The sequence below is a fragment of the Verruconis gallopava genome (assembly GCF_000836295.1).
Source record: "Verruconis gallopava strain CBS 43764 unplaced genomic scaffold supercont1.35, whole genome shotgun sequence".
NCBI classification, from domain to species: Eukaryota; Fungi; Ascomycota; class Dothideomycetes; order Venturiales; family Sympoventuriaceae; genus Verruconis; species Verruconis gallopava.
This window is the reverse complement of record NW_015622171.1, coordinates 126,210-150,147: the sequence shown is the minus strand read 5'-3', so window position 1 is coordinate 150,147 and position 23,938 is coordinate 126,210. Positions and strand designations below refer to the sequence as shown.

The window sequence follows — 23,938 nt, the reverse complement described above, 5'->3', positions numbered from 1 at the left end:
TATCGACAATATCGTGTGGTATATTCATTGATACAATACCATTTGCAACAGAGCATCTTCGCAATATCTCTACGACCAAGTGTCAAGCCAAATACCTACAGACCATTATGGACATTCCCTCCCAACCTAGACTCCCTCCACAGCGATACATCTCTGCACACGGTTATATCATGGCGGTCTCATTCGGCATACTCTTCCCGCTCGGTTCAATGCTCGTTCGCTCCGGTCGCGCAACTGCTCACACTTTATGGCAAACGATCGCGCTGTTCACTATGTTGGCAGGCTTCGGAGTTGGTGCTTGGATGGCAACGATCGATAGAAAGGTGAGCAGAAGATTTGTTACCCTCGTGTCCAGTACTATAGCTCCAGGAGACAGATCGGGGAGCGAGAACTAGTAATCCTCATCTGCTGTTGCAGGCACTAAACAGTTCCTGTAGTGGAAATACAAAAATGGACACCCTATCATTGGGACAATAGTAGTTGGCACGTTATTGATTCTGCCACTCACTGGCCTGCAAGCACATAAAGTTTACAAGCGGAGAGGTCCAAACTGGTTGGGAAACGGCCACAAATGGGTAGCCCGATTGATGATCACAATCGGCTTTATCAACGGCGGTCTTGGTCTAAATCTTGGAGACTTACCGAAAAAGTACATATATGCATACAGCGTCACTGGCGGCATATTTATCCTTCTTTGGTGGATATATGCGTTGAAGCAAGAGATGACGCCTGAGCCAGTTGCAGTCGAGACACAGGAGAGCAAGGGCTAGAAAAGTGGCATGAAAACCCAATTATTAGTGTCTTAAATCACGAAAAAAATCACAGATAAAGCGTGTCGTTGAGAAAAGAAATAGTCTGTGATTCGCGTGATACGGGGTATCTTGTACCAAAATGAGAATGATTAGATCATTTGGAGTGCTGGAATAAGAACATGACAGAAAGTGAAAAAAATGCTTTCGATATGAGGCGTGTACAAATTACACCCAGTGAAACGCGCAAACTTTTCCGTGCAATGAGGAGCGTTTCCAACGATTCTCGTGAATATGACGCAGTAAAAAAAAAAACTCCAGTGGTATTCCTCTTTCCTTACCCTTGACGCCAGGAAATGCGTGATGCGGCGAGAAAAAAAAATAAGAAAACATGCATTGCTTGCCACTCCTTGGGATGAATGGACTTCCGTTAAGGGCAGGATGTAGAGACCATTTTACTCCAACCGGGATATTGAGGGAAGAAAGCAGAAAAAAAAGTTGATCCATTAGATGAATAGAGGACGAGATCCCACCGGCTTATCTGAAGCCTAGCTTGAACGCGGTCCTGAAATGGAAGAGGCTGCCTGTTGAAGCCATGAAATCTGCACGGAAGGAAACCAGCCGCAGAAGACGAAAGTTAGCATCACCCTGAATGCCTACCACCGTCGCCTAATTACTGTTAGCATTCAATGGCATAAATCCACCGCGGCAGATTCCTTACTCGTACGCGGAATCAACCAAGGGCTTGCTTCGCTTGCGATGCTGTGATTCAGGGTCCTCCAAAGGCCGTTTCCTCTGATTGTGGCTTTCTACTGGTGTCCTTGGCATTGAGCTCCTTCCATGGCCATGGGTGGGAGAGTCTCCGAAGTCGGATCCGATTGGAGTTCCTGGGCCGGCAGGAGTGCCTTCATGACGTCCGTTATGCAAGTTCCAAGGGTCATCATACGGAGATTCTGTATTTGAGTGCCTGTAGTCACGAGAAGGGGAATTATGTGACCAATGGCCGAGCGGATGCTGACCAGATGCAAATCCAGAATTTGGACGATGAGGCGGTGGCTGTGAATGATGGGAAGATGGGATAATTGTGGGGAGCTGGGGTGGGTAATGTGCAGTTGATGGGGGAGTAGGTTGGTTATGGCTGGGTGAGCGATCCATTGGCGAGCTTTGATATGAATTGCTCGAGGATCGAGGGTAAAGAGAAGACTGCGGAGCAGGTGGAGGTGGGTAGTGCGGGTAACTGTTAGATCGAGAGGAAGAGTGCCTAGAACTGTTGCTCGTGGTCTTGAACGGGTTGAAACTGCCGCGATGGGACAACATAGCACTCCGCTCCCGCCTAGTGTGCGTCGAACCCCCCGATGGCCTTGATTTAGTTGGTTCCTCAGGTGGCGGATTGTAGGCAGGAAAAGGAGTTGCAAATACTGGTTTCGCCGTTCCCGTTACCCCTAGCGATGCGAGGATATTTTCTGTCTCAACATTTTTCCCTATTCCACCCTTTGTGCCGTTAAGATAAGCTCCGAGGTTTGCAATTAGCTTGTCCATAATATCCTTCCGATCGTCTGCTTTGGGTCGTGACAGTACTTGTCGGAAAACTTCATCTGTGGGAACAACATCTTCATGTAGTTCTACGTCCGTAAATACCTTGAAAAGAGGGTCATCCTTTCTTTCCTCCCAAGCGTCAACATCTTTAATCCTTTGAAATGTGAGAACGTATTCATATCCTTCGTCTTCAAAAGTCTCGAAGTACTTCGAAGGTATAACAGGGGTTTTTTGATCGGATCTTTGCGGAGTAGCCACCGAAACAAGATCATCAATATCTATTGACACGGCACGGGAAACTGGGACAGCTGAGTGCCAGATATACTGACCAATGCTCAGGGCTTCATGAGATGTATCTCCCTTCGGAGGTATCCAGAATGCGCTTGCATATTCAAATTCTTCATCATCCCATCCATCGTAGAAGGTCGGATCACTCCGATCTTTGATTACAGTTTTTACCGACGGAGTTGGCGCAGGCTCTGGTGGTGGTACGCTCGCGGATGGTTGAGCCGGCGTTCGAGTCGCGGCAGGGATGTGATAACTAGCCACTGTAGGGCTTGGAGAGTACGCAAGCTGAGGTGGATATTGTGGCTGCGGCGCATTCCACGAGGGATGTGCTGTTGGAGGTGGTGGCGGCGGGTAACCCTGACCCGCCGCAGCGACATGTGCAGGTGACGGTGCAGGAGGTGGCGGTGGGAATGATTGTGGAGGAGGAGGGGGGGGAGGAAGATAATTTGGCCCAGGCTGTTGGCTGTACCCAGAATAAGAGGGCTGATGAGGATGAGGTGGGGGGACGGTATACTGATTCGGGGCTGGGGGTGGAACGTAGCTCGCCGGCTGTGGTGGATGAACGGAAGGCGATGTTGCATGTGATGGCGTGCCAGCCCAACTCTGCTGTGTATAAGGTGCGACAGCTGGAGGAGGAGGAGGTGGTGGTAGTGGAGCGGTGTGATATGGTCCTGGTGGTGGAGGGAGTCCCGGATATTGCTGATGTTGGTTTGGTGGACGTGGATACCGAGTGACAATCATCTTCGATTTCGCTGGTCTATCACGTGCTCTGCATCATGTCGTAAGCACCGTATACACACTATGATATAAAAAATTTGACAATAATAACATCCGATTGTAGACAATTGCAAAGAAATTTGGTAACCGCGCATGAGATATGTGCTTTGAGGGGCGAAAAGTAGCAAGCAAACAAGCAAGAAAAAGGAACCGACAAATTGGTAGAGAAATACGGGGCAACATTTACGACTGCTGCCTTCGTTTTCTCGATTCGAGAACTGTGCAGTGAAACGAACGGAAACTTACGTTTGTTGATGATGACTTGGAGGAGACGACCGATGATGATTGTGGTAGCCATTTTGATAGTTGTTTGGCGGGGGAGGTGGATATGAGTAGGCCTCTCGGGGTGGATACTGATGCTGCTGCAATCCATATGCAGAATGAGTGGAAGGTGGAGGAGGTGGAGGTGGGACATAAGGTACAGCATTTGGCGGGGGAGGTGGAAGATGGCTCATGGTTGACTGTCCGAAAAATGAGAATGATGGCCACGTAGAAGAAACCAAAAAAACGGTAGTAAAAGGACCAAACCCAGGTCTTATGCTCGTATGCTCAAAAAACCCCCGCTCGTCTCCCCATGACGAGATCCAAAAGTTACTTTGGAATGTGACCGGGAATAAGAGACTGAAGTGAGACTATGAGAGGCATGGCAGGAGGTCATGTGAGCGGAGCTCCTGGAATCAAAACAACAAGGACGAAATGATCTTCAGGAGGCCGCGCGCCTCGTAGACTGAACATACCTGAAAGGATGACGGCCTGAGGTCGACGAACGAGAACGTCCAAGTCCTCACAATTCAGTCAAACCGACGTCGTGGCAAACCCTTTCTACTCAACCACCCTTGTTACAGCGCCTAAGGGGTGGCTAGAACCACGGGTACGCACCTCAGTCGGCCTCTTGAATTGCTGAGAGACATCCAGAAGAGCAACGGACTTGGGCAGGATAGACGAGGACGTTTGATGGAGGGGAAGTTAAGTGCAGCGAGAAAATTGAACGTCGACGTTGTCGTCTTGTCGTGTAGGGAAATGTGAGGCAGCCAATCCCAACGCGCGCCGTGTCGTTGCCTGAGGCTCCGGTGTCCTTCGCCCTGTCTCCGACTCAATGTGCACGACGATTCGGAGTCAAGGTTAGGTCGAAGAAATAGGCCCACACGCTACGTGTCCTGGGAACGGTCACACACGATTCCTAAGTCGAAGTCAAGACAAAGGACATCTGCTGGGGATGGGGCAGCGCGGCTCGAGAAGAAGCCACGCGAGTCTATCCCGCTTAGGGGCAGCGTCTTCCCCGCAGCCAATCACAGCGCTTGCGCCAGCGGCAAAGGGTAGCGTGGGCAAGTGGCAGCACACTCCTCAGGTCGCTTTCGAGTCGACCTCTCGAAGCAAAGCAGAACCTCGACTCGGCTCGCTGACCATGAGAAGTATGAGTGCACGGCGGATTTCCTGACCTGAAACGAAAAGACGATGATAGATCTACGAACACGCTCGTTGTTTCTTCACCACAGCCTGCCTTTGATCAGAACCCAACACAGACACAAGAGCAGCCGACGGCGTCATGCCGGGGCTACCAGGTACGTGACGACACCGCCGTGACCCAGAAAGATGGAGTCTTCTTCCTCCCAATAAGTAAAGCTTGACGTTGAGCGGGTGGAACGCTGACGCGATGTGGCTCGATCAGCGACTGTCGACCTCGATGAGTGCATCGAGAGGCTGTACAAAAAGGAACTCCTCAATGAGCTCGTCATAGAGGCCATATGCGCGAAGACGAAGGAGCTGTTGATGAAGGAGAGCAACGTGGTGCACATCCGCAGCCCCGTCACCGTGGTCGGCGACATCCACGGCCAGTTTCACGACCTGCTTGAGATCTTCCGGATCGGAGGAAAGTGCCCGGACACAAACTATCTATTTCTCGGTGAGTTCGCGGAGAGAACAAAGGAGCACACGAGGCTCGCGCCATGAAACAAGGCCGGCTAACGCCCCGTTTGCGTCAAAGGCGACTACGTCGACCGCGGTCTCTTCAGCGTCGAAACTATCTCGCTCCTCATCTGCCTCAAACTTCGCTACCCGAACCGCGTGCACCTGATTCGTGGCAACCACGAATCCAGGGGCGTCACGCAGTCGTACGGCTTTTATACCGAATGCAGCCGCAAGTACGGCAACGCCAACGTCTGGCACCACTTCACCGACATGTTCGACTACCTTACTCTGTCCGTCGTCATCAACGACGCCATCTTTTGCGTGCACGGGGGCCTCAGTCCCAGCATACACAGCGTGGACCAGATCAAGGTCATTGACCGATTCAGGGAGATTCCCCACGAGGGTCCCATGGCGGACCTTGTGTGGAGCGATCCGGACGCCGAAAGAGACGAGTTCTCGCTCAGCCCAAGAGGGGCAGGCTATACGTTCGGAGCGCAGGTCGTGAAAAAATTTTTGGCCGTGAACCGCATGGGGCACATTCTACGAGCGCATCAGTTATGTCAGGAGGGCTACCAAGTCCTCTACGACGACAGGCTCAGCACAGTGTGGAGCGCCCCAAATTACTGTTACCGATGTGGGAATCTAGCAAGCATACTTGAGGTCGATGACATGGGAAAGAGATTCTTCAACGTATTTCGAGAAGCGCCAGACAACGAGGAGGCGAGGAAAGAGCAGCAAGAGTTGCAACAAGGTACAGCCATCGGTCCAAGTCCCCCTGACTATTTCTTGTAATGCTTCACCCGTCCGAGTGTCGTGTTTGGAAGTCATTAGCATCAACCTTGGAACTTTTTTGATTTTGGAAAAATGGCCCCCTGTTGGCTGAGTTTGCAAGTGTACGATATGAGCGGTAGCACGGACAAGTAGAGGCATTCTATTGGTCAAACATGTTTCGTGATTTCGAGCTTCAGTGTCTGTATAGGGAAGGATCGTTATATGTTAAAGCAAGTCGTGCGGTAGTGTTTTGGGGGCCTGATCTAGCCATAGTTTGCTTCACTTTTCTCGATACCGGAGAGATACATTTGCTTGCGCCGGGTTTCGAAAACGTTGAGGGAAAAAATCACCAATCCTTCTTAATTTTGAAGGCCCATTCGAAACGCAAATGCTCCTTGTCATCGTCATCAATGAACCGGGAGACGGCCGTGTAGTCGCCTCGCGCCATCATGCCAGAGGGTGCCTCATCTGGCTCAAATTTCTTCTCATAAAAGGGCTGTTCCTTGGTGTTCGGTGCGTATGAGCCCTAAAGAGCAAAGCGGGGTCAATCTATCTTGATCACATCATTCGTAGTTAGAGGAGGGCACGTACAATCATTTCCTGAGACTTCTGTGTTATTCCCATGCGTTTCACCACTTGCACGTATTTGAGGCCCGAGATGATGTCACCCTGCACCCGATATCTGACCTTCATTCGAAACGTGGCGCCTTCCTTGATGGTGAACGGGTTCTTCTTGAGGTTTTCAAGTTGACCTGGCTGAGAACAGTCGACAACGATGTCTGGTCGGCCCTCGCTCTTTGCCGAAGTCAATACATGTTCAACTCGGCGAGGAGCTGGCGACGATATCACTCACCTCCAACGCCAGCGACAGAATGACACACGTTCGCTTGTCATTAGGGTCGACAGGCAGAGGCTCTCCCTTGCTCAGGCCCAAGGACTTCTTGTACGTCTTGAGTGACTCATCTCCTTCATCTGAGTGGGTTGTGAGTGTGAGATCCAAGTTCACAGGGAATAGAGCAAAAGAGCGGTCAAGGAGGGGAAAAAAGAACTGTTAATACGGAAAGAGAGAGAGAGAGATACGGCAGATCTGCAAAGTCGCCGAAAGGAGTAGATCGGGCGTCTTCTCCGAGAGACCAGTTTCTTCGGATAGCATCATGCAAAGCTGAGCCTCTGCAACATACCTAGCTTCAGATACTCGTCGAGCGTCTTCTTCTCGCCCACCTTGAAGCCTTCGGTCTTCTCAACCTTGAGCTCGTCTTCTGTGATCTTGTCGGACATGATTGGGCTGGAACGAGAGTCAAATTTACTTGTCGAAGAATCACAATTGCAAGTTGGGTCTCAAAAGTCGAGGGTGACGTTTCGTTTCGCCTCAAGTCAACAACAAAGAATGCACAGCAAATGTGGGGCGTGTCACGTGCGGATTGCATTGATGTTTTCATGCGTGTCTTAGGGGTGGAATTCTACCCAAGTTTGTCATGATCCAATCCTAATCCCCAAGACCGAATGCTCCAAAGCTCTGATGCTTACTAAATTTCTCTGCTGAATGCACTTTCACCTCGCCCATTGTTTACAACTTGCTTCCACTGCTATAGTTCACCTCGATCGTATACCTAGAGTCCCAATGCATCGCCCAGTACGTGTCCCATATCTTCTTCGTGATCGGTCCAATCTTGCCATCTTTCACAGGCTTGTCATCTAGAATCGTGATGGGCATGATTCCTCCTGCGGTGGTACACATGAATATCTCGTCAGCTTGATATGCGAGCTCCACCGGCACCACTTGCAACTTGTACTCGATTCCGTTTGCAGTTGCCGCGTCAAAAACGCTCCTGCGCGTGATTCCCTCGAGCACACCGCGATCAGGTGTGTATAGAACGCCGCCTTTGACTATGCATATGTTGAAGCCTGACCCTTCGGTGATGTTTGCGTCGCCATCCGTTAAGAACGGGTAGTTTGCCTTGCGATCTGACGCTTCATGCATGGCTCGCGTGAGATCGCCCCATTGCAGGTTCTTGACCGTCGGATCAAACGCGCCAGGTGGTGTTCGGCGAACGGTGCGTGCTATGATAGCGCTGCCGTTGCCGGCAAGCTGCATGGAGGGTTCCATGCACCAAATGTAGGGCATGATAAACATGTACAAGTTGTTTACGATCCCCCCGGGTGCTGTCAATGATTCGCGCACACCCTTCATTCCTCGGGTCACTATGAGCTCCACGAATGCATCTCTGATGCCAGATTGAGCTACCATGTCCAAGAGTATCTTCTTGATCTCTTCACGCGGCAGTGGGAGCTTCAGACGTATCTTCCCACAGCTGATGTCCAATCTTTCAAGGTGATCATCGAGACGAAAGAAACGACCATCCCAAACGGCGGGAACGTCATAGGTGAGATCGCTGTGTAGAAATCCTTGATCGAGCAACGGAATGCGTGCTTCGCGAAGGGGAACCAGCTCGCCAGCTATCCAAGCCACGCCATTTGCGAACGGATGGCTGCTCTTCGCAAGGACAGAGCAGCGCTGTTCGTAGTCGCGGAACACTTTCTGCATAGACGCCATGGGTGAGAAGACTTGGCTAGAATGAAATGAGAACTTGTGGTTCTTGAAATGTCATTCCTTCCAGACGCCCTTATATCTTGCCCATGAATGCGACTGTCCAAAGCCAACGCGCACATGTTCGCTGACACGGCATGAAAGGTGCAAGAGCGATGGTTGGGCAGGAGGATGATCCCACTTGCCTGGAACGGTAATTTCTGCTTCTGGTCCTTGTCCCCGCGCTTATCTGCGGAACCCTGCATGAGCGCTCGCCGCTTCGCCCGGGATCCACGGCCGCCACACGATCAGACCGTCAACTAGAACACTTCCCCATTCAGCAATATCTTGAATAATTCGTTGCTCAACTTTTCACGTCATCCGACCTTGGCAACAAATCAGCTACCTTTGTCTACGTGACTGTTCTCACGTGTTTTTCCTGGAAAATATACTTATTGCACGGCGTAACGTCCATCACTTGCTGACAACTCCATCTTTTGGTTAAGGTTCGCGATTGACTATTCGTCTTTTCGACTCGACAATGGCCGAACAAAAGAACATAGTGGTGATAGGGTGAGTCAGAAGCTCAGAAATCGGTGTTGTCGCGGTCGAGGGGTTTACAAGATTAGAGCCGGTGTTGCAGGCTTGACAACGGCTTTGCTGCTGTCAAAGAATCCAAACTATAGCATTGTGGTGGCTGCAAAGGACATGCCTGGCGACTATAACATAGAATATGCTTCTCCTTGGGCTGTATGAACGCAGAGATTGGAAATTTCGGCAGAAGTTGACCGCTGTCGTAGGGAGCGAATTACATGCCTGTGTCTGTACGAGGCACACAGCTGGCAGAATACGATAAGAATACATGGGGTCCGCTCGAAGATCTAGCTCGAAACCATCCAGAAGCAGGGGTTCATTTCCAGGAGTGTGAAATTCACAGTCGCTCTAAAGATACTGGCACTGCGACGGCGGAGTGGTTCGCGGAGCTATTGTCCCCAGATCCTTGGTTCAAAGACGTTGTGCCGAACGTAAGTACATATATGAGCGAGAGTCTTCCAAGGCTTCGTGGTGGCTTATCAGCAACAACCAGTTCCGGAAATTGAAGCGCTCAGAATTAGGGCCGGGAGTAGATCAAGTCACTGCGTTTACATCCGTCTGCATCAACACAGCGATATATTTGCCTTGGCTCGTTTCCCAATGCCTTAAGCGTGGTGTGGTGTTCAAACGCGCAGTTTTCAAACACATATCTGACGCCACTTCGCCACAGCTCCATCCCGGGAAGAAAGTTGACTTGGTAGTCAATTGTACCGGTTTAGGCGCGTCTCGTCTAGGTGGGGTCGAAGACAAAACAGTTTTTCCTGCTCGCGGACAAATTGTTGTAGTTCGCAACGACGCTGGCAAGATGATGGATGTTTCCGGCACAGATGATGGTGATGATGAGGCTTGTTATGTGATGACCCGCGCTGCAGGCGGAGGTGAGCGCCAGTCCTGCCAAGTGTCAAGCTTAAAACTAACTATTCCAGGCACTATATTAGGTGGATCATATCAGAAAAATAATTGGGAATCGCAGCCTGATCCCAATTTAGCTGTCCGAATTATGCAACGAGCGATCAAGCTGTGTCCTCAACTGACGGACGGCAAAGGAATTGAACACCTAGACATAATCCGTCACGGAGTTGGGCTTCGACCCGTTCGCGAAGGAGGCACAAGAGTTGAGCGAGAGTGCATAGATGGGATTCAGGTCGTCCACAACTACGGCGCAGGTGGAGCAGGTTATCAGTCGTCATATGGGTGTGCAGCAGCGGCTGTCAAATTGGTGGACGAAGCTTTCCTCCCAAAAGCCAAATTGTGAAAGAGAATATAGAAAATGCCATATCTCTAGTCCTTTCTGTGCGCTGTAGGATCCAGAACATGCGCATTGACCGAGCTAGAATATCCCATGTTGCTTTATTTACATCGCATGATCCTATAATTCCGAGCACTTCATGCGTGTTCGCTTTCATTCCCGGCCTTGCGCTGCAGGGAATTCTATCAACAACGAATGTGGTTTGTCCGTCTGTCAAATACGCTAGAAACGAACGGACCGGCAAGGGGTCAAGCGGGGGTTCCTAGCGTCGCTTATCGTACTGCATTCACTTCGCCAGAGCATTTGAATCGCTCACCACAATATCTACAAGGAGCCAGCAAACTCAGTAAAACGGGATCCTGAGAAGCCCGAATTTCGTACTTGGTGGAAGAAACAAGACCCCATGCGCCATGGGACTCTCCCCTCAGCAGATACGCTTCCGCACGACCAACCAGGGTGGCCGAACGAATTCACTTGCCTTCGCGAAGCAGGATTGCCACACGTGTGCTAATTCGAGGGCAAAGTGTGACCGGCGAAGGCCAAAATGCGGCACATGCTTGCAAAGTGGTCGCACATGCGGCGGATTCACTCTTGATATCAGATGGAAGGACAACCTGAAGTCCACCCTAGCCAGCCACAGCGTGCCGTATCCATCCAGCAGTTCAGTCCAAGGAAAGGACAACCAGATATTTAAGTTTGTCCAAGGCCGAGGTAAGAGGAGACGCCTTCAGAAAGGTCAGAAGCACGGCGAGTATGACGGCTTCAGCTATCAGTGGCGTGTGCCGACGTCTATTCTCGTTCAAGACTATGGCTCAGAAACATCATCAAAAACGCCAAATGACTACTCAGCGAGCTTGACTGTCCTCGATGCGGCAGAGGACATAGGTGGTCCTGTCTATGAACAGTTTCCTCCTCAAAGATTTGGCGACAGTGAATCACTCCGAATGTGTACCACTCTCGCAAAATGTAACCTCAATATTCCAGCTTCAGAGTTGATACATGCTGAGGACGTGGTGGACTTCGAGTCCTCAGCAACTTCTGACTATATAATATTGGGTGATGATTCAACCACAAATCAGTTTTTCAATCTAAGCTATAACAACATTGGTCCATGCACGATCCAGTTCTCAAACGTTGCAGATAAGTATCGCGCTGTACTCGAGCTATGTGAGTATTTCTAATTGATATTGAGAATCTGAGTTGTGAAACTTACCGAAATAGATGATCGAGACTACTGTGTGATACCCCTTAGTGGAGACTGTCAATCAAATCCTTTCCGGGTCGATAATGCTCGCATACACGACGCGCCCTTCTTATTACATGCAGTTCTGGCGTTAGCTACCCAGCATTTAGCAAAACAAAACAAAACTCAGGATTTTTCCACGGAAATGCTCAGCCATTGGTCAAATGCAATGCAACTGTTTAGTTGTGCATTAAGCCAGCCATCGCAAATTCTCATGATAGACACGTTATTGATTCTAATTAATTTTGAGGTAAGCGGATCTTAAAACTACATGGATCTGTGGACGGACTAAACTTTGTTGTGTATCTTGGCTTATGCGTGTTCAGATTACTCAATCAGCATCGGCGTATTGGGGCGTCCACTTGAATGGCGCTCGAAACTTACTAGAACAATCCTCTGCACTCCAAAGGATAGCCGTGAACTCGAAGTTGCGCGCACAAGTCGCTATGCTTGTATGGTAAGCAATAGACAGTCTCCGTTGCCAACGTCTCGTATCGCTTAGATTGGCGTAGGTGGGATGTCACGATCGCTTTCATTTCTCGAAGGCAGCCTCGCTTACCGCAGACGTATTTACAAGCCGTCAAATCATGCAAGGAGAGCAATAGCTGGTCCTTCTTTACCCTTAATGGATGCCCGATTGAGTTCGTCAGTTCGATGGCCCGTCTTGCAAAGCTGGCCTCGATTTACGAGAAAACCCTTCAAATGGAATGGACCACGTTCAACGACTTCCCAGTTTTTGCCGAAATGTGCCAGATACAGGCATTTGTTAACCCAGAGCACGTGTTCCTGGACGACCTTGACGCTCATACTCTCGATGACAACGTTGATTTGAAAAGAAATCGCTATCATTGCATAGAAGCATGGCGCAACGCCATTCTTTTGTACGTATACCAGGTTTTTCTCCCCCGAAAGGACCAAGATAACGTACGCAAGAGAGCATATCTTGCACGATCTGTACTTGACAACGTACGCTGCATCCCAAGATCGGACATGATCCAAAAGCAAGTATTGCTGCCAGTATTCCTTGCTGGCGCAGAGGTCAAGACCGATGCCGATCGCGAATTCTCAAAACAGTACTGCACATACTGGAGCGCAGCCTCGCGCTTCTATCATTTCGGTTCCGCATCAGAGCTCCTAGAAGAAATATGGGACGAGATGGACAAATCAGCCGACGAACAGTACTGGTGGGGAGTCAAAGTTAGTTCGCACGGCACGACGCATGCAGACGACAAGGAAGACTCAATGATTCAGGAAATTCTCCTGGGGTAGATCATTCGAGCAGCCAAACGAAGAGACGCGTGATAGGCTAGCGAGCATTTCCAATTTAGTGCAAATGCAGACTGGTGCGAACCATTCTTTGACTCTGGCCGCGGTCCAGACATGCGCTTCTCAGCGCCAAGTGGTCCGGCAAAGGAGAGACAACGTTCTCCAGATATTCTAGCTCGATCGAGCAAGGAGAGTGGCCAAGGGAAACCACCGGCTAAACCCGTTTGAGCAAAAATCTCTCTTGCCGTAAAGGGTAATCGGGCCCACTTCGGGCATTTCCAGCCTCATCTGAGGAACGTTCGTTATCTCGTCAACTACAACCATGCCAATACGAATCCACAGGCGTTGCTCTGAATCGAAGTCTAATGAAGATGCTTCAAGCCCTCCTGTTTGGCTTATCTGTCAAGCCATTCTGCTGTCAACAGGGTAGCGATAGTCACTTCAGTCCAAGCATTCATAGGATATAAAGGTGTCGTAACCCAAAGCCAGTCACTTATGCAACTGTTCCGACGGATCAGGCCCATTCTGTGACTTCTCAGAGGAAACGGACGTGGCAATGTCTGAAAATATGCACAAGGACACCACCCAGCTCGATGATCTCGAACTTGAGGCAGCGGGCTACCGCTCAGCCATGCCTCGGCAGTTCTCTTTATCATCACTCGGAGCACTTTCGTTTACGTTGACGTGCACTTGGCTGGGCACAGGAAGTTCTGTCGGTATATCGCTGACGGAAGCATCCTCTGCTGGGACCATTTGGGCGCTACCCATTGCTGGAGCGATGACACTAGTGGTTGCCGCTGGGATGGCCGAATTAGCTTCTGCCTATCCTGTTGCAGGAGCACAGTATTACTGGGCTTTCATGGTTGCAAGCGATGAATACAAGTCTTTTGCTTCATATTTGTATGCTTTCTCAATAAAGGGAAGATTGCAGACTGACATTTAGCCTAGGAACGCCTGGATTAGCATTCTTGGATGGTGGCTCGGCGCCGCTTCTGTGTCAAACTTCGTCGCATCTATGATACTTGACATTGCCATCATATGGTACCCTTCATACCAATTCGAGCACTGGCATCAATATCTCATCTATGTCGCGCTTGCCTGGGTTGCTGTCGCGTTCAACGTTTTTGCATCGCGCTGGATACCCTTGCTCAACAAGCTTATATTTGTCCTATCAGCTCTGACTCTGGGCGCAACCACGTTGACGCTTTTCATCACGGCCCGGAACAAACACGCTTCCGGCAAGTTCATCTTCGCAGACAACACCAACCGAAGCGGTTGGTCAAGCGATGGCTGGGCATTCATGCTTGCCATCGGCAACGCCGTTTTCTCGTACCTGGGCAGCGACTGCGGTGCCCATATGTGCGAAGAAATTCCGAGTCCGGGAAGAAATGTTCCCAAAGTCATCATGGTGCCGCTGATCATGGGTTTGGTCACCGCTTTCCCATTTGCCGTGAGCTTAATGTACTCCATCACCAGCCTGTCGGACGTTCTCGACACGCCAACGGGATTGCCGCTTCTTGAGATTTATTATCAAGGCACGGGTTCGAAAGAGGGCGCATCGGTTCTCCTGGCCCTTTTCGCGTTTTGCTTTTTTGGTTGCTTGGTGGCAAACAGTAAGTGAGACTGAAAAAACTTCTGACACCCCCCGCCCCCTCTTCTCCCCCCTTCCCGAAAAAAACAGAAACTTATTTTTTTTATTACAGTGACCACTTGCTCGCGAACTCTCTGGGCAGTTTCCCGTGATGGAGCTCTTCCCTTCTCGCACGTTTGGATGCGCGTCCACCCCAGGTGGAAGATGCCAGCAAACGCAATCCTTCTCTCGGGCACCCTTATTTCGGTGAGTCACGCCGCGAACCGGGACCCGACGGCCGCACGCATTAACGAACGTCTAGATATATGGAGTGATTTTCATCGGCTCCTCAACCGCATTCTCAGCAATGGTCAGTGCGGCGATCATCTTCCAACAAACGTCTTGCATCATCCCGCAGGCCATCGTCTTGTATCGAGGCCGCGACAGCGTGCTCCCCGAGCGGTACTTCAATCTGCGGCAGTACGGACCGTACGTAAATGGAGTGGCAGTCGTGTGGGTCATATTCTTAGACGTCTTGTATTGTTTCCCCACATCCTTGCCAGTCACGCCCCAGAATATGAGTTACGTCTCTGTTGTCAGTGTTGGCTTGGTCGGTTTTGTCATCGTACTTTGGTTCGCGACGAAGAAAGGCCAGTTCAAAGGACCACATATCGACTATGACCTGCTAAATGCACGACGACACGCTGCAATCGAGGGCACCGAGGAAATTTCTGCTGTAAGCGTTCATACAATACGTGGAAAACACGCCATGGATTAAGCGTCAACACGCATGATAACCTGAGACTACAGACTCCTATGACTGCTTGTGGAAGCCACCGACACGAGGTTTATCAATGCAGTCACTCTGTAGACAAGCAAGAGCGCAATGTCGATCAAGTGTGGTGCCAACTCGCACAATAAATTTGTAATGAAATCATTTGCAATGCTACCGCTTCCTTTTATGCAATCCTCCTACCCTGTGTGTCGACTTTTTTTTTTAGAATTATATTTTGTGAAAGGTAACCAATAGGCATCAGAAATCGTGTAGTGTTCATCCCTTTGATATGCAGACTAAAAACTTTTTCTACCTTTTGTTGCCGTCGCAGAATCATGGCGCCATAACAAGTGCCAGCAAAGCCATTCTCGTGTAAAGACCGTATCTCATCTGTGACATACATTGTCAGAGGTTGGTTCAATTGTAAGGTTGAAAATTATTCTTACCTGTCGGAAGTATGCGGCTCTAGGATCAAAGTCAACTTCCTCACTGATTTCCTTGTTACGGGGGAGCGGGTGTAGAATGATCATCTCCTTCTTTGCATGCCTCAAGACTGCATTGTCTACGACAAGGCTGTCTTTCACGCTTTCATATTCGCTCAAGTCTTCAAAGCGTTCCTTTTGCACACGAGTACAGTAGAGAACGTCACTGCGTGCGATAATTTCAGGAGTGAGCTGGTTGGTCTCGGCAACAACTCGGTCACCAAGACTATCGCGAACCTTCTTTGGCAAGGCAAGAGACTTTGGTGACGCAAGCTGAATCGTAACATCGTAGAGTTTCAAAAGTTGGCAGAGGGAATGAACTGTTCGTCCATATTTGAGATCTCCAACAAATGTCACAGTCAAGTGATTAACAGTCCCCAGCTCTTCTCGGATCGTGAAAAGATCAAGGAAAGCTTGGGTTGGGTGCTCTTTGCTACCGTTACCAGCGTTGATAACCGGAACACTTGCTACCTTGGCAGCAATTTCGACACTGTCTTCATGTGGATGACGCAGGACTATGGCGTCTCCGTAGCAGGCAAGAGTGCGAACTGTGTCGCCTAGAGATTCTCCTTTCTTTGTGCTGGCGTGCGACTCTTGGACTGCCACGACTTGACCACCAAGACGTTTCATGGCCGCATCGAAGGACGCGCTCGTCCGCGTCGAAGGCTCGTAGAACATTGTACACAATACTCGGCCTTTAAGGATGTCTAGACAGCCATGTCGCTGGACTCCCAATCGCATCTCCTGAGCAACCGTGAAGAGGTGGTGTAGATCCGCACGAGTGAACTGGCTAACCGAGAGGATATTTTTGCCCTTGAAAGTGGACATGGCCAGAAGCTCTGGAAGGGAAGCATTCTTACTTGGAGCACGAGCTAGTGTCATGCCAGCCGCAGTAGTAGAAGGATGACTAGTGAATTCCTGGAAGTCGATCTTGCTGACTTCAAGGTCATATTGCCTGCTTAAGGCTTCAATCAAGATTTTTGCATTTTTAACGTTTGTGACCAGCGGCGTCTGGTAGTCAACAGCCATACGACGAGTCTGGTAGCCTCGGCTCATATAGTTGGCCGGGCGACGGAAGCGATTGTTTGAAGGCAGATTGATGTACAAGTCGATCAGATTGTTGGCCAGATGAGATGTCAGTGAGTATTCTGCTTTCTGTCCGTCCGTATTACTGCCGCCGAGGACTTCTAGGAACTTAACAGGGATGCCATGCTCCTGGATGAAATCTGCCGTGCCCGCAGTTGCAAACAATTTGTAGCCCATCTTATGCAATTGCTCGATTGGCTTGAGCATTTCAAATTTGTCTTTGAACGAGCCAATGGACAGCAAGATATTCTTCTTTGGTAGCTTGAAACCTGTCGAGAGGAGTGCTTTGATGTATGCCTCATACTTCGTACGACCGAAGCATGCGACCTCACCAGTAGAGGCCATCTCAACACCCAGAACTGGATCAGCTCCAGACAGACGTGGGAACGAGAATTGTGGAACCTTGACTCCGACATAGTCTGGCGGAATACTGACTGGGGGATACTCCACGAGCGGTAGGCCAGCCATCGCCTTAGTAGCCATTTCGATCAAGTCGACGCCCATAACTTTGGACACGAATGGGAAAGATCGTGAGGCACGGACATTGCACTCTATGACCTTGATCTCGTTGTCCTTTGCGATAAACTGAATGTTGAAAGGCCCAGTGACATTAAGCGCATTGCCAATCTTGCGGGTAGCGTCTTCAATTCTCCGAACCGTCTCCGGGTCCAGATCTTGGGGAGGCAGGATAAGGGTTGCATCACCAGAATGAACACCAGCATTTTCAACGTGTTCCGAAATAAAGTGACCGATCAACTTTCCGCCTCTTGCGACAGCGTCCATTTCAATCTCCTTGGCGCCTTCGATGTACTTCGTGATAACCACAGGATGCTCCTTCGACACGGAAACAGCCTGTTTGAGATAGTTCTCCAGGTCATCTTCAGAGTAGACGGTATTCATAGCAGCTCCTGATAAGACGTACGACGGTCGGACAAGCACAGGATACGAGACGCGACTGCAAAATGCCTTTGCCTCATCAATGCTTGTTAGTTCCTTCCATTCAGGCTGATCCACGTTGATACGATCGAGCAAGCGCGAAAACTTGTACCGGTTCTCAGCAGAATCGATCATCTCTGGCGAAGTTCCCAGAATTTTTACGTTCGCGCGGTACATGTCGAGTGCAATGTTGTTTGGTGTTTGACCACCCATGGAGATGACGGTGCCGCTCGATTTTTCAAGAGCGTAAATGTCAAGCACAGTCTCAAGAGTAATGTTTTCGAAATAGAGTCGATCAGCCTCATCGTAATCAGTTGATACCGTTTCCGGGTTATCTACAGTGCCGTTAGCTCTTACTTTATAGCTTAATGACATGCAAGATGCTCTAGTTTTGAGGTTTCGTGGACATCAACACATGTAGCCATCCGTTCATTAGGAGGCATACAAATTGAAAGTCTTTGTCATATAAAACGGAATGAGTGACGTGAAGCTTCCAAGTTCGGCTTGTTCCTCCATAGTGTGATTCTCATGTCGCAATCACAACTACGGAGTACGAATGATTCATTTTTACACGATTTGGAAATAAAAAAAACACTTACAATTCAGCATCACGGTCTTGAACCCATGCTCTCGGAGAGTGCGAATCGCACGAACCGAACACCAATCGAACTCTACAGAAGAGCCGATTCGGTAGACACCAGATCCTAAGACCATGATACCCTGATCTTGGAATTCAACATCGCTTTCCTCGCCATTGTAGGTAAGGTATAGGTAGTTGGTCTTGGCTGGGAATTCAGCGGCGACGGTATCAATCTGCTTGACCACAGGATGAATAGCAGCGTCCATTCTCGCTTGGCGAACTTCACCCTCAGTCGAACCCATGAATTTTGCAAGCTGCTTATCGGCAAACCCGAGTTTCTTTGCTTTGATGAGCAATTCGGTTGGAATGGACTTAGGGGTAAACTTGGTCATCAATTGGCCAAAGTCGCTAAGGCCCTTCAGTCGACTGAGAAACCACTTATCGATTTTAGTGAGCTCCCAGATTTTATCCACGGTATATCCCGCGCTCATGGCATTGGCAATAGCAAAGAGACGTTGGTCTGAAGGAGTCTGCAATTCTTGATCGATAGACATGAGGGCGGCATCGCGGTCGTTGAAACCTAGGTTGGATGGATCCACTCCACGAATGGCCTTTTGGATTGCTTCTTCGAATGTTCTCCCAATGCTCATAACTTCTCCCACGCTTTTCATGGACGAGCCAAGCAAGGTCGAGACACGTGTAAACTTCTTGAGATCCCACCTGGGGATTTTGACAACGACGTAATCAAGGGACGGCTCAAAGCAAGAACAAGTACTCTTCGTGACCGTATTCTTGATCTCATCCAAGGGAATTCCAAGACCCAGCTTAGCTGCAATGAATGCTAGAGGATAGCCAGTAGCTTTCGAGGCAAGAGCTGATGATCTAGATAGACGAGCATTGACTTCGATGATGCAGTATTCCTTAGAGAACGGATTGAGGGCGTACTGAATATTACATTCACCAACAACGCCAAGATGTCTAATAACATTGACGGCTGTGGTCCTGAGCATATTGTAGTCCTCGTCCGATAGCGTCTGGGATGGTGCAACGACGATCGAGTCACCAGTGTGAATACCGAGTGGATCGAAGTTCTCCATGTTACAAACCGTGATGCAGTTGTCGTGAGCGTCACGAACGACCTCGTACTCGATCTCCTTCCATCCTTTCATACTGCGTTCAATCAATACCTGTGGGCTGGCAGCAAAAGCCTTTTGGCAGAGCTCGAAAAGCTGTTCTTTGTTGTCTGCAAAGCCGCTTCCCAGACCGCCTAAGGCATAGGCTGCGCGAACGATGACTGGAAATCCGATGTCCTCAACGACACGCATGGCCTCATCGACAGAGTTGGCCGAGGCGGATTTCGCACATTTCTCGCCAATTGATTCCATGCTCCGTGCGAAGAGCTCGCGATCCTCTGTTGTGATTATAGTGTCGATCGGTGTACCAAGGACTTTGACACCAAGCTTATCGAATTCGTCCTTCAACTGTATGCCCACTTGCAAAGCGGTCTGGCCACCAAATGTAACATAGATGGCATCAGGCTGCTCATATTTTATAACCTTGCGGACAAATTCTGCCGTGACTGGTAAGAAATAGACCTTATCTGCTAAACCCTTTGAGGTCTGGATGGTCGCAATATTAGGGTTGATAAGAATTGTATAAATTCCTTCCTGTTTCAAAGCCTTGATAGCTTGGCTTCCAGAGTAGTCGAACTCGCCTGCCTGTCCAATGCTTAGACCACCGCTACCAAGAACAAGGACCTTTTTCACGTTAACCCTTGGATGAGCCTTGACGTTCGCCTCTTTCGTGCCGCCTGGGAAGACCACGGGTTGTGAGAGAGCTGACGTGTCCGTCATGCACTTTTTAATAGCGTCAATAAATACGTCAAACAGGAATTCGGTATCTTGTGGCCCAGGTGCGTGCTCTGGGTGGAATTGCACACTGAAGTAGGGTTTGCTAACGTGTCGAATACCCTCGTTGCTGCCATCATTCGCGTTAACGAATAGCTCCTCCCAGCCACCAGATAGCGTGTTGGCATCTACGGCGTAACCATGATTTTGAGAGGTGATATAGCATCGACCTGAGATCAAGTTGGTGCATGGAATGTTTGCTCCACGGTTACCAAACTTCATTTTGACAGTGTTTGCTCCCGCCGCTCGAGCGAGAAGCTGATGGCCTAGACAAATACCAAAGATAGGGGTTCTCGCCTCATCCAAAGCCGTGCGGATGTTCTTCACTGTGGTTTCTAGTGTGGCAGGGTCGCCTGGCCCATTTGAGATGAAGAGACCATCATAAGCCGCGCCAGCAAGTTTGGGGAAGTCATAGTCCCACGGTACCACCTCAACTTCAACACCTCGCTTGACGAGACAGCGAAGCTGGTTGTACTTCATGCCAACGTCTACACAGACTATTCGAACAGGTCGGCCAGAAGGATGCTTCAATGCGGTTGCCGGCTCTGGATAGAAGACCTTTGGTTCCTTGATCGACACTAAGCCTCGTTAGAGTTGCCACAAGGGAAGAAGATGGCAAGTTTAAAACCTTCTGCTACCAGATTCTTCGCATTTGGGTTCACCCATTCCACCGTCTCGAACTCCGAACGCCATTCGTCTTTGCCGTTGCCATTGACCTGGCCGTTGCCGATGACGCCATTTACAACGGACTTGATGCTACCCAAAACAGTCTTCTGCTGAAGCAATCTACCGAGCATGCTACCCTCTTCTCTGATGCGCTTAGTCAAAAGCCTTGTGTCGACGCTGTGTATGGCGGGAATGTTCTGTTCTTTCAGCCACGTGCCCAAGGACGACTTCGCAAGGTAGTGGGAGTATTCTTCTCCGGCGTAGGTAGCAACAACAAGACCGGCAACATGAATTTCCCGTGATTCAAAGTACGCGGGCAGGTCTGGCAACAATTTGTCTTTTTCTTCTCGAGATGGCACTCCGTAGTTACCAACCAAGGGAAAGGTAATGACTAAGATCTGGCCCCGGTAAGAGGGATCGGTGAGAGACTCTGGATAGCCGACCATTCCAGTCTGGAAGACCAGTTCACCAGAAATGCTCTTGTTTGCACCGAAGCTGTAGCCTTTGCAGAAGTAGCCATCTTCGAGCTCAAGCACCACCGGCGAGCCCGGCTCTTGTTTCGCCATCTCGGATGAGTTTTGGAGGGCGGGGCGCGGAGCAGTGAGTGCACTTTGAAGTAGAATGCAGGGGCTCTGAAGCAATTGGCAACGTGAGCTAGGCGAGAGGCTCACTTTGCGTGAAGTTGAGTCTATACCCTGCAAAGATCTGGTTAGCTACGTCTTTTGAGGCCCGCATCTCTCTCACGCAGACGGCAGCGGTGGACCTCTAGCAGAGACCTCAATGGACAGCAGGTTTGAACCGTGAGGTGAGACGATGCCGGACCGGCAATTCGAGAACCTTAAGGCATGAGAGTCTCTTCGATTCAGCCCTCTTTCGAAGATTGAATAAGAGATCAAAAAATTTCTAGACCGCAGAACCAGAAAAGCCGCCGCGAGCCAGGGTCCGCGTCTAAAAATTTACCATCATCGGCGAGTGGGGCGGATCGATTGGCCGCCGATGCTGTGACCTCATTGGCTCGTGCCTGCATGCCGCCGCGTCACGTGCATTTGCATGACACATCGTCTTGCCAAAGCGAACGTAAAGCGCACGTCAAGCAGTCAGTCCAGCGGCACCGCACACACGCAAAGAAGAAAAAAAAATGTGATGAGCAGGACGTAGCGGGCGCTGAGCAGGCCGGGATCTCGGTGCAGCACAGGCTCCGTCAGGTGGCGTGGAATATGACACACCGCTGAATAGCCTGTGCGGCCATCACAGGTGCGATCGGCCATTCAGGATCTAGTTGAACAAAGCCGGAGTATAGCGAGTTCTGGATTCCATACCGTAATTGTTCGCCCATTTCAGTAGTTGTGCAGTGTCTTGTGTGGGCCTCTTCTGCCTGCATATCAAAGATGCTGACGAGGAGAAGTGTTTGCTCTCGGTCTGAACGCGCAGAGGCAAAGAAGAACGAGGAGAGGATTAGAATGCTTCATGTCCGTTGCAAGAGGCATGGTTGAGGAAGCACGAGTTCGAACAGAGATACTCCGTAAAGAAGCCGTCGTATACTCATTCTCAAAGGCAAGAGGTTGACCTGTAGCGCATTCCTGCATCAACTCCGAGTTCCTTCAAACCTCAGTCCCATTCCTTCCGAGTCTAGAAAGAAAGGGAAGATAAATTTCGGTAAAATCCAGCTGATGCCTGCATTCTTGATCCAAGAAACCGTCTCGCAGTTGGCAGCCGGCCTTGCAACGAGGAATTTCCAATACGGTGTAAGTAAGTGATGGAAATATATACTTCTGGCATAAATTTGAGAACAGCTCGTCGCTAATCGAACTTTCCATCCACATATTTCTCAAGCAGCTACTTCTCGCTCTGATCTGAATCCTAGTCTATCGCGTAGACCTCCTCTTTATGATTGGAGATTGAAATTATTAGACTTTCTGCTCTTGCTTGCCTGCACAAGCGGATGACAAAGTAGTTGTATATGTGTTTGCTCCCGGCTTGATACAGGCTTCCATTCGGGATTCTCGCAAGAGTGCATCGGAGCTAAGCCCCCAATGAGATTTATCGTCGTAGCATGGACGTTTCTGTTAGCACGTTAGGTGCAGAGATGATCTCGCTCTCCAAGCTAGTAGCGGACAGATTGTTGACGGTACGTATGACGTTCGTTTTCTACTGTTCGCCGCTACTCAGATCAGCCGCTGCCTGTGAACACATTGAAATCGATTGCATTGCAATTGCAAAGCTGCGGGAGGATTAGGGAAGCTGCTCCAACGCGAATGGGTGCTCATCTAAGATTTGCTACACTCGTTTCATCAGGAGGTCGGGAAAGTAGGCCGACTTGGCTGAACCAGCATTCGATGTTTCATTCGATGCTTGGTCGAGAAGCCAATCCGGGGAAATGAAGTTCCTCTCGAAAATTCTACCATTAGCAAAAGTGCCAGATTCGGCTCTCTGGGATCGTAACCACAAGCACCGTTGTCCCCCCACTGCCCAGATCTGTGGGTAATCGAAAGAGGTCAAAGAGTTTCCACTTTTGTGCTTGTAGGTCCCACCCGCTGCATCTTGCACCTCAAGACCTCTCTTTGTGAAAGTCCGCCATGGATCCATGAATCTCGGATTGAGAATCCAGTCCTATTCCAGTCCTAGGCAACAGATTCTTGCATCCGCACCCTTTTAATTTTTAATTTTTTTTTTCAAAGAATCCTAATCAGATGGCCCTTAAGAATGAGGGGAATCCCTCGCGTTCCTCTAAGCATCTTCCGAGTGCTTACAAATTCGGTAGAATTGGAGCGAGCGTTAAAAGACGACTGCGATATTTACCCGAGGACTCCTTCATATATCTAGCTGGATCAACGCCCTGTCCATGGCCCCGTTACGGGCAGACTCAGATCATCTTCTAAGCTAAGAAATCAGCTTGTTCTTCTTCGGTCTGATCTTTCTTGGACCCGTCATCTTCGGCGCCGTTGCGGACTTCGTACAGTAGAGATAATTCCTTGGGCCTGCAACGTTGCCCACGTCGTTCACTTTCTCATCCTGTGCGTCCTCGTTC

The 23,938-nt window shown here is 49.7% G+C and overlaps 8 protein-coding genes across 9 annotated transcripts; 4 read left to right on the top strand and 4 right to left on the bottom strand.

The window, feature by feature from the left end:
- Positions 1 to 829: 829 nt before the first annotated feature.
- PV09_07996 lies at positions 830 to 4,352 on the bottom strand. 2 transcript variants are annotated; one of them, XM_016361837.1, is made up of 4 exons: positions 4,088 to 4,352; positions 3,597 to 3,811; positions 1,471 to 3,342; positions 830 to 1,418 (listed from the first exon to the last, which is right to left on the bottom strand). In XM_016361837.1, exons 2-4 carry the CDS (start codon positions 3,803 to 3,805, stop codon positions 1,406 to 1,408), a joined length of 2,094 nt encoding a protein of 697 aa, XP_016210341.1. In that variant the 5' UTR covers positions 3,806 to 3,811; positions 4,088 to 4,352; the 3' UTR covers positions 830 to 1,405. The 2 variants fall into 2 exon arrangements, with proteins under 2 accessions (XP_016210341.1, XP_016210342.1); XM_016361838.1 differs by lacking the exons at positions 3,597 to 3,811; positions 4,088 to 4,352 and having other exon boundaries at positions 1,471 to 3,578.
- Positions 4,353 to 4,717: 365 nt separating this feature from the next.
- On the top strand, positions 4,718 to 6,399 carry PV09_07995 (uncharacterized protein). The gene is made up of 3 exons (XM_016361836.1): positions 4,718 to 4,912; positions 5,020 to 5,253; positions 5,335 to 6,399. Exons 1-3 carry the CDS (start codon positions 4,897 to 4,899, stop codon positions 6,048 to 6,050), a joined length of 966 nt encoding a protein of 321 aa, XP_016210340.1. The 5' UTR covers positions 4,718 to 4,896; the 3' UTR covers positions 6,051 to 6,399.
- PV09_07994 (uncharacterized protein) lies at positions 6,188 to 7,391 on the bottom strand. Its single transcript, XM_016361835.1, has 4 exons — positions 7,211 to 7,391; positions 6,883 to 7,001; positions 6,621 to 6,824; positions 6,188 to 6,555 (listed from the first exon to the last, which is right to left on the bottom strand). Exons 1-4 carry the CDS (start codon positions 7,305 to 7,307, stop codon positions 6,376 to 6,378), a joined length of 600 nt encoding a protein of 199 aa, XP_016210339.1. The 5' UTR covers positions 7,308 to 7,391; the 3' UTR covers positions 6,188 to 6,375.
- Positions 7,392 to 7,432: 41 nt separating this feature from the next.
- On the bottom strand, positions 7,433 to 8,724 carry PV09_07993 (uncharacterized protein). Its single transcript, XM_016361834.1, has one exon. It carries the CDS (start codon positions 8,581 to 8,583, stop codon positions 7,597 to 7,599), a length of 987 nt encoding a protein of 328 aa, XP_016210338.1. The 5' UTR covers positions 8,584 to 8,724; the 3' UTR covers positions 7,433 to 7,596.
- Positions 8,725 to 9,097: 373 nt separating this feature from the next.
- PV09_07992 (uncharacterized protein) lies at positions 9,098 to 10,405 on the top strand (the record flags this gene model as incomplete). The annotated part of the gene is made up of 5 exons (XM_016361833.1): positions 9,098 to 9,129; positions 9,186 to 9,306; positions 9,357 to 9,581; positions 9,644 to 10,028; positions 10,077 to 10,405. The coding sequence occupies 5 exons, from the start codon at positions 9,098 to 9,100 to the stop codon at positions 10,403 to 10,405; spliced, it is 1,092 nt and encodes a 363-aa protein (XP_016210337.1).
- Positions 10,406 to 10,809: 404 nt separating this feature from the next.
- PV09_07991 (uncharacterized protein) lies at positions 10,810 to 12,911 on the top strand (the record flags this gene model as incomplete). Its single annotated transcript, XM_016361832.1, has 4 exons — positions 10,810 to 11,566; positions 11,621 to 11,892; positions 11,969 to 12,099; positions 12,155 to 12,911. 4 exons carry the CDS (start codon positions 10,810 to 10,812, stop codon positions 12,909 to 12,911), a joined length of 1,917 nt encoding a protein of 638 aa, XP_016210336.1.
- A 553-nt stretch (positions 12,912 to 13,464) lies between these two features.
- On the top strand, positions 13,465 to 15,256 carry PV09_07990 (uncharacterized protein; the record flags this gene model as incomplete). Its single annotated transcript, XM_016361831.1, has 4 exons — positions 13,465 to 13,808; positions 13,857 to 14,521; positions 14,612 to 14,745; positions 14,801 to 15,256. The coding sequence occupies 4 exons, from the start codon at positions 13,465 to 13,467 to the stop codon at positions 15,254 to 15,256; spliced, it is 1,599 nt and encodes a 532-aa protein (XP_016210335.1).
- PV09_07989 (protein pyrABCN) lies at positions 15,210 to 21,785 on the bottom strand. Its single transcript, XM_016361830.1, has 5 exons — positions 21,655 to 21,785; positions 20,873 to 21,605; positions 18,357 to 20,822; positions 15,700 to 18,092; positions 15,210 to 15,643 (listed from the first exon to the last, which is right to left on the bottom strand). The coding sequence occupies exons 2-5, from the start codon at positions 21,474 to 21,476 to the stop codon at positions 15,587 to 15,589; spliced, it is 5,520 nt and encodes a 1,839-aa protein (XP_016210334.1). The 5' UTR covers positions 21,477 to 21,605; positions 21,655 to 21,785; the 3' UTR covers positions 15,210 to 15,586.
- Between the last annotated feature and the right edge of the window lie 2,153 nt (positions 21,786 to 23,938).

What these genes read in the sequence shown, in the direction of transcription:
- PV09_07995 (XM_016361836.1), top strand. An exon ending in CACAAACTATCTATTTCTCG is followed by an intron (nt 5,254 to 5,334) that starts GTGAGTTCGCGG and finishes TTTGCGTCAAAG; the next exon opens with GCGACTACGTCGACCGCGGT.
- PV09_07989 (XM_016361830.1), bottom strand. Translation starts at nt 21,476, where the DNA reads ATGGCGAAACAAGAGCCGGGCTCGCCGGTGGTGCTTGAGCTCGAAGAT. An exon ending in GAAGAATCTGGTAGCAGAAG is followed by an intron (nt 20,823 to 20,872) that starts GTTTTAAACTTG and finishes AACGAGGCTTAG; the next exon opens with TGTCGATCAAGGAACCAAAG. An exon ending in GAGCCGCATACTTCCGACAG is followed by an intron (nt 15,644 to 15,699) that starts GTAAGAATAATT and finishes TGTATGTCACAG; the next exon opens with ATGAGATACGGTCTTTACAC.
- PV09_07993 (XM_016361834.1), bottom strand. Translation starts at nt 8,583, where the DNA reads ATGGCGTCTATGCAGAAAGTGTTCCGCGACTACGAACAGCGCTGCTCT.
- PV09_07994 (XM_016361835.1), bottom strand. Translation starts at nt 7,307, where the DNA reads ATGTCCGACAAGATCACAGAAGACGAGCTCAAGGTTGAGAAGACCGAA. An exon ending in TTCTGTCGCTGGCGTTGGAG is followed by an intron (nt 6,825 to 6,882) that starts GTGAGTGATATC and finishes ACTTCGGCAAAG; the next exon opens with AGCGAGGGCCGACCAGACAT. An exon ending in AGAAGTCTCAGGAAATGATT is followed by an intron (nt 6,556 to 6,620) that starts GTACGTGCCCTC and finishes TTTGCTCTTTAG; the next exon opens with GGCTCATACGCACCGAACAC.
- PV09_07996 (XM_016361837.1), bottom strand. Translation starts at nt 3,805, where the DNA reads ATGAGCCATCTTCCACCTCCCCCGCCAAATGCTGTACCTTATGTCCCA. An exon ending in CCAAGTCATCATCAACAAAC is followed by an intron (nt 3,343 to 3,596) that starts GTAAGTTTCCGT and finishes GACATGATGCAG; the next exon opens with AGCACGTGATAGACCAGCGA.